General features: G+C 37.8%; 1 protein-coding gene across 2 annotated transcripts; it reads right to left on the bottom strand.

Moving 5' to 3' along the window:
* Window positions 1–1,971: 1,971 nt before the first annotated feature.
* Window positions 1,972–7,265, bottom strand: LOC111884749 (enhancer of mRNA-decapping protein 4). Of its 2 annotated transcripts, none has more exons than XM_023881064.3 (11): window positions 6,253–7,265; window positions 6,109–6,158; window positions 5,884–6,040; window positions 5,588–5,806; window positions 5,375–5,503; window positions 3,728–5,293; window positions 3,527–3,646; window positions 3,281–3,451; window positions 3,097–3,192; window positions 2,661–2,786; window positions 1,972–2,433 (listed from the first exon to the last, which is right to left on the bottom strand). In XM_023881064.3, the coding sequence occupies exons 1-11, from the start codon at window positions 7,012–7,014 to the stop codon at window positions 2,128–2,130; spliced, it is 3,702 nt and encodes a 1,233-aa protein (XP_023736832.1). In that variant the 5' UTR covers window positions 7,015–7,265; the 3' UTR covers window positions 1,972–2,127. The 2 variants fall into 2 exon arrangements, with proteins under 2 accessions (XP_023736832.1, XP_023736831.1); XM_023881063.2 differs by having other exon boundaries at window positions 3,040–3,192.
* Window positions 7,266–7,831: the final 566 nt, after the last annotated feature.

The raw sequence follows: 7,831 nt of genomic DNA on the forward strand, positions 1-7,831 counted from the left end.
AATTTGTTCAAACATTTCATCTCTCATTTCAAACTCGTTTAATTTCGACATATTTAAAAGATTTGGTTTAAAACTAAACAGCTTGTAGGACAATGAACTAATAAAAAAGGTAGTTTTTTCAAAAACTCAAAGCATTTCAGTTATATGATAGTTGACCAACTTGACTCCAAATATATTACAATTTGAATTACACCGAGTAGATACGTCCCAGTTCTAACCTAACCATAAGACATTTATATCGGCACAAAACTACATATATTTATGATATCGAGCATTACCAAAACAATAAGCATCACAAAGCATTTACTTGAAAGTTTTTTTATGTGTAAATACATTTTAGTTCGTCTTGCACAACCAAATTAATAATATGTGTAACACATCGACTGTGGAAAGAAAAAAATTTCTTCACAAATTGGTTTATATTTTTTAGTTGTCCAATTGTTATGAGTTTATTGGATACATTATCAAAGGATATAGGAAAAATTGTCTTTTAATTTATAATTTTTTACCATGTAATCTAAAACTTTAAATAAATTTTATCCGGTTTGTGGACATCCAAACAATTCAAAGGTAATTGTTGGCTTCATCATTTGCCAAATATTGGGATTTACCAAATGCAAGGTAACACAAGGGAACAAATCCAATGAACCATGGAGAACTGTCCAAACATCACAAGTTACATTATATCTTGTAATCCTAAAATCATTTTATTTTTTTAGCAATTTTCCATATATTTGTACAATAGTGTCTAAGAGTCTAACATCTTACATTCCAATAACTCGTTTGAAAAGTCTCTTGGATGAGTCTTGTCAATTGTAGATCGTCGAAATGGTCGAAAGATACTTTCTTGAATCACAAACTTCACCATCCTTTCTCAAACCAAACTTGTGTCATAATACCACCATAGAGTATCATCATTTACCGTTGTATGATCATGCTCGGTAACAAATTTCAAATTTCATTGTTGTCGAGTACAAAACTAAATGATTTTTCAAAGTTATGTTTTCATCTTCCTTAAAAAAGTATCATATTTCTTGCATCGCACTTTGTTTGGACTTTGGATTGCTCGACATAACATAAAAATCATAATTGTCCCGAATGCGTTTGATTGAAACAACCGTAATATTAGTTGACGAAGCTCCAACACTAACGAAATATTGTGATTGCCACATTCGGATGCCATTGCTAGAAAATGTTTTTGAGTGGCTTAATTAAACTAACATATCTAGTACAAATGGTACAAATGTATACTATCAAATAAGGGGCAAAATGGTCATTTAGGCAAAAAAAAAAGAGAGGCTAAAAACAGCATATAAGCTCCCAAAACCCAAAAAGCAGCTCAATACTTACTATTTGGAAAGAAAAAAAACAAACAAACAAACAAATTGGAACCGGATTTTCTAACCAGTTTCCCTCAGACTGTTCTAAATGAGCCGAAGGTCAAACCTTTATAACCGGTGCGGGTCAGATTAGGAGTTGACCTGTTTTTTTGCCCACCTCTAGAGTCTAGGTGAACCCGAAACTCGCCCAAGTAGAGGTCTGGTCTGGTCAAAATCGGCCCAAAAAGCCAAATTAAATCTAGAAGTTATAAAGATAGGACCAATGAGGGAGTCCAATTACCAAAAATGTTTACTAAAGCCATAGTATCAATCTGGTCTGAAATCTAGTCCCCTAATGTGCGTCTCTGTTATAAGTCATTTCCTGAAGTTTTTTGACTAAAATTGTTCACAAACAACATATTATAGACCAAAAAAGAGCAACCGAATTATGCTTATGGCGAGAGGTTAAAACATAAACTTAGGTTGAGTTTGGCAAACTAATTGGCAACACATAAATGATATTCAGATTTTTGTAGGTATATTTCGAAAACTCTTGGAAAAATGACTCATGAGTTTTATAAAAAAAGCTAGCTTTAAGTTATTTTAGTGGTAGCATTACCAAAACACTAAATTGCAAAAAAAAAAAAAAAAAAGTCAGAATTATCAATACATAAAAAATAAATGTCAATTTTCTAGAGAAAACAAAACAGAGGTAAAAAAAATATCCAATTCTTGGGTACAAAAATCCAAATAACTTTGTACAAAACAAAAGATTCCTGAATCTTAAATGAAATTACTTACATCATTATTACATGGTCCGAAGTGTAGAGTTGACAAGCCTCATAACAACACGTATGCTTGACAGCTCAGCAACGGAAGTCGTGGGAATACTCGATTGATGGTTCATGATTGAATACACCTGTTCAAATATCGGCCTCACATGCATCGCGATGATCCCATCCGTTGGTTTGATCGCCACCACTACATCCATCATCCATCCAAGTTTCCTAGATGTATCGTTCCCGATATCACATGCCAACTGCTGCAGTAATGACAGTAATACCCCTTGGCTCAAAGGTACAGGATTACTCGTTAATATCCCCTGTAAATCCACCTATTTTTCCCAACAAAAATCAAAAATCACCACAATTTCATATATAAATATATGTAGACTTACTTTTAATGGCTGATAAACCAAAAGTAGTGATTTTACTTGGAAAATGGACCAAAAACCTCACTTCAGATGAGGACGAAAAATGCAAGAGAAAACATATTGGGACCAAAATTGCAAGAATCAACTATACTCGGGGACCAAAAATGTAATTTAGTATTAGAATATACCTGTGAGCATAACCAGGAAACGATCCGTACATCACTTCTTTGAAGGGCGGAAGTAAAAGCCTCCTCGTATTTGTGCTCGTATACTAATCTTGATAGCTCTTTTGTTGGATCCACTGGTGCTTCCATCTATTTAAAAAAAAAAAAAAAAAGTAAAAATATGGGTAAATAATATTTGTTAGGACAAAGTGTTGTATACATATGGTTTGTTTCTTTTCTAGTAAACCGTCTTAAAGAGACTAAATGACCATTTAACCCTTATTTCACAATATTCATCAATTATTACAATATTCATCGATCCCAATGTGATAGATAGCTGGGAGGAAAAATGAAGAAGGGCGACCCCTTGGGCTACATTTGGACATGGTGAAAAAAAAAAGACCTTCTCATGGAAACCACTGTTGGGCCCGTTGCTGATTTGGCTTAATAATGGATTTACCGATTTTGACCCTGCAAGAGCCACCAATTTCCGTTGACCATCAGTCAACTCACTGGTCAATGTTTGAGTTATCGATGATGCTGAATTGATAGTATCCTGAAGAAAGAAAACAAGAATTAACATCAAAGAAGCAAAAAAAAAAAAAAAAAAAAAAGGAAGGAATTGTGTTTTCTACTTTTCTTACCCTCAAAGCAAATGCTAAAGGCGAATGTATAGATTCAACTTGCTGATGAGCTGCGGTTGTATGGTCAACCATTCCTTTTTGAAATGTGGAGTCAATTTGGTCAAACATGGTTTTGCAGGACATCTCGAAAGCAGGAAGAACAGAAGCTTCCATACTACTCTTCAGTGCTTCCTGGAAAAAACATTTAGATTTTAAAAAACAAAACTCATCATTTTAGATTCTTGAAAGATCTATTGTATCACATACCTGTAAAGCTTGTTTTCCAGATGTTTGAAATTGGACTTGAATTTGCCTTGAAACAGTTGCTTCAAGCTTGGTATTAACTGTTTTTTCCAACTGATTTACAGCCTTATCACCTATGCCTCTCTGCATGCAAATTTAGACTTTAAATTAGATTTTTTCTTATTTAATATTTTAAATGAGAACTTGGATGTTAAAATCAGTTACCTGGAAAGCCTCGGAGACAGCTGTCGTGACTACCTTTTCGATAACTGGAGTAACAGATCGTCCGACAGCGGGCCCCACTGCAGCCATTTCCTTCTTCAAGATTTTCTCGGATGATGTAAGCAATTCCTTGTGACTGTTTGCAGCTGACGTGGCGATCTGCTGATAGCGTTCCCGGTTTGACTTTTCCTGTTTTGCAAACTCTTCTTGACAACGCGCCAGGTAAGCATCAGAATTGGCTTTATGAATTTTCTCCATGGTTTTCCCGATTCCCGCCTCGATCCTTTTTCCTTCTTTTGTAATCGGGCTCCCAACCACCACCGGAATCTGCTTCTGGATTTCCTTTTGACTGCTCAGAATTTGACCAATTGCTTCTTGCATTGACTGAATTTGTGAAAGGATGCTCAAACTCAAACTCCCACCTAATTCATCACACGAATCGGTTGACTTCAACACGCTTTGAGCATTCTTTCCCTTTTTCTTTTTTGATTTTGATGTGGGACCCACAGGAACAGCCGACTCAATTTCCATGTCTTGAACATCATCCAGAACATCTGAAGTTTGATCCGCCACCTCATCAAGTTGTTTCAGCTCGTAAGTCTCCCGTGCCATATCGATTCCGAGTCCCGATGCCTGTGACGAGAATAATTTTGACTTTTCCTTCGCCTCGTCAGCATTTTGACTCGTTCCCATTTCACGCACAACCTTCACCTCCACCTCAGCATTCTGCGTATCTGGGTTGACCGCCACGTCATGTGTTACCTCTGTAACATGATTTATTTCAGATGATGACGTGGCCATCAATTCAGCAGGAGTCACTAGATGAGTCGGATGCATAAATTTAACAGTTCGATCATCTTTAACAACTTTACTTTCATCAATCCTTGTATCATCATCCAGCGAGGGCGTATTAGCCAAATTTGAATTAGAAGTTTCCAGAATCTTCAGATCCTCATAACCATTTACTTGCTGACGTGGCTCAAAACCGCCAGATGGAGTTCTCAGGTCAGAAACATTTCTAGATAACTTAGGGCTTGAAGAAACTGGTGGTGACAAAACACAAGAAATATCAGTCTCATTTAGGGAAGAGGCGGAAGCTTCCGCCAATGGCATGTCATCCAATTTGCTTTCCAAACCAATTTTTTCATCATAAAATGGAGGTGGTAGGCATTGAGACAAGTCCAAAGCATATTGCTGAATGGCTTGTGTTTGGACACAATAAACCTGAATGATGTGTTCCCCATGTGGTAAGAGATCACTAGTGCCAGTAAAGCTCAAAATTGGCATAGTGACAGTGAATTCTGCAATGTAATCCATCCGGGTGGATTCCGGGTTTGGACCATAATCCAGGTGGACAGCATAAATAGCATTTTTCTTGGCATTTGCTAATAAGAGAAGACCGGATTGAGATAATGCAACAACTTGATTGAAGAAGGAATCTTCAGTTCTTGTTTCAGAACTCTTCAGTTCCAATGTTTGAGTACAATGCCATGAGTCAGCATCACTAGGAAGCAACCATCCTTCTTCACTTTCTGAAGCCCATATTTTCATTTCACGGTTCAAGGGACCCTGCAGAGTATCAGAATGAGCAAAAGGAAGGGCATTTTGGGTATTTTCAAAGGAAAAGGTTTCATAGTGTATAGTGCATACCCCGGTGATCAGTATGATGTGATCTGGGCGATGAGGGGCAGTCAAGAATGTAACAGAGTTGACCGGAAGACCATCATGTGGCCTCAGCACTGCAATTGGAGATGATTTACGGTCTTCCCAGATTTTGATCTGTTTAAACAACATAATGTTTTACATGAAAAACTTAAAAAAGGGTATTGTAGTAATTTTGTATAGTTATTGAATAGAACTTACTGTTCCATCTACTGAAGCAGAAACCAAACGAGTGGTCATCCATTGGCACATTGATAAATCTGTCACTTCACCATCATGTTTGCCAACAAACTGAATTCCATCAATCAACTTGTCAACATGGCATCTGAGTGGTTCATCTGCAGAATATGTTTCACCTCTCCCAATCTTTGTAGTATCAAATCTAAGTATACGATTTCCAATTCCAACTACAAGAACCTCCTGCATTATATGAAAACATTCAAATTTTCTGCCATAACAGAAATGGAAGCACACGATGTATTGGAAAAAAGCTTTACTTGTTTATGGCAGTGCCAACAAACTCGAGGATGAACAGGTTCTCCTTCTCCTGCAATTTGGACGGCTGTAACTATCTTTCCTGTAATTTGTGGCTTATCATCTTCATCGGGTTCTTCTGTAATCTTCCATACGTAAACTCGTCCATCCATGCTTGCACTGTGCGCAATAATTTCAGTATAACGACATGATACAGTAGGATAAATAAACTATAAAGGAGATTCTACCTAGCTAAAAGGTGAACATCTTCCGCAAAGAAAGCCATATCTGTAACCCTCTGAGAACGAAAGATAAATTGTTGCTATGAATAGATTCGAGGAAAAGTAAGAGGTTCGTTATAATCTACTGAAATAGTTAAGAACATAACGAACCTGAGCAAGACCTTTAAGCAGTGATCTTAATGCAGTGTTTATATTAAGAACCCTGATAGTTCCCGGTTTCAAACCATAACATATATAAGTCTTGTTAACAGCAATCTGACGACCGACCACTAGACAAGGATCTGAACCATACTTGGTGATGGGAGTGACCTCAAGTTGAGGCTGAATCTCTCCAGGCAACCTAACATCTATGTCATAAACAACGCGATCACCGACTAAATGCCGTCCCTTGGGTAGCTTACTGCTCGACATACGCGATGGACCGGTCGATGAAGGGAGCATAGAGTTAAGATTAGGGTTAGGTAAAGGGATGGATGATTGGGAAGGAATATCGGGAATGGAAGGCGGTGGGGCGCTTAAAAGAGCCATGAGTCGAGCTCCATGGTTAGGGTTCGTGTTTTTAGGGCTGGGAGGTTGAAGAGGGGATGTCGGGTAAGGAAGTGATCGCTGGTGTTGCAAATTAGAAGGCAAATGATTCTCTGGTGGTGGTTGTTGTTGAGGGTGGAAAGGGGGTGGTGGGATATGAAATTGATGGTGGAAAAGAGGGTTAGTTTGAGGAGGGTGGTAAGAGTATGGACCTCCGGTAACCGTGGGTGGAGGATACGAAGCGGCGGAAGATGGTGGAGGATAAGGATGATTAGGGTTTTGTAGGGTTGGTGAAATCGGTGGTGGTGAAGAAGAAGGGTTGAACAATCTTTGAACATCAAATGGAGCTCCACCTGGTTGTTGATTTTGATTTCCAGGGGAAGCCATCAATCAAATCACCAGGGCCAATAACAACAGTTTATTGGTTCGATTATTAAATACGTGAGGGTATTAATCGATTGGGATCTGAATTGATGGGCATAGAATGTGAATCTTGGGGATCCAGATCTTTCTTTATGGATTGTGCTTCGTTCGACACTCCAGTGTGTGTGCTATGGAGTGAGATTGGGGACGTTGACAGTGATTTTGACTTTTGGGAGACAAAACCCCATGATGAAGATGGCTAAATTATACTTTTCCTGTTTACAAAAAGCTCCACCACATTTCAAATCATTAGGGTCCTAGGGATGGTCATTGTCAATTTGCCACTACAACAAGTAAATGTTAGCCACGTGGTTTGTAGCGGTGAAGTCATATGCAGCTGGGGTGGAATCCGTAGCGGCGACATTTGATGATTACGGGCGTGTTTGGTAAAAGTAATTGTTAGCTGTAAGCGGGTAGCGGTTAGCTGGTAGCGTGTAGCAGGTAACTGGTAGTAGGAAGCTGTAGCTTTTATTTGTTACATGAATGTTTGTCAAAAGTAGCTGAAAGCTTTTGAAATATATAAAATTACATAAAATGACAATATATTAAAAATAAATAAATATATAAATATAATTTTAAGGAGAATTATGGAAATTGATTTCAAAAGCTCAGGAGCGTTTTGTTAAACGCTACATGAAGTAGTTTTTAGAATCGGAGCGTTTTGTTAAAACTAAAAGCTAAACGCTCGTACTACCAAACGAAACTTTTTGTTTAAACTATAGCGTTTTATCAAAAGCTAAAAGCTAGAAGCTCCTAAACGCTTCTAAAAGCTCCGTGACAA

Source organism: Lactuca sativa, chromosome 7 (assembly GCF_002870075.4).
Source record: "Lactuca sativa cultivar Salinas chromosome 7, Lsat_Salinas_v11, whole genome shotgun sequence".
In the NCBI taxonomy this organism is placed as follows: Eukaryota; Viridiplantae; Streptophyta; class Magnoliopsida; order Asterales; family Asteraceae; genus Lactuca; species Lactuca sativa.

Bases quoted from the DNA above. Each gene is read 5' to 3' on its own strand.
- LOC111884749 (XM_023881063.2), bottom strand. From the start codon at position 7,014: ATGGCTTCCCCTGGAAATCAAAATCAACAACCAGGTGGAGCTCCATTT. The intron at 5,294-5,374 runs GTATGCACTATA...GATACTCTGCAG, and splicing joins ACATCATACTGATCACCGGG to GGTCCCTTGAACCGTGAAAT. The intron at 3,193-3,280 runs GTAAGAAAAGTA...TTCTTTCTTCAG, and splicing joins CTTTAGCATTTGCTTTGAGG to GATACTATCAATTCAGCATC.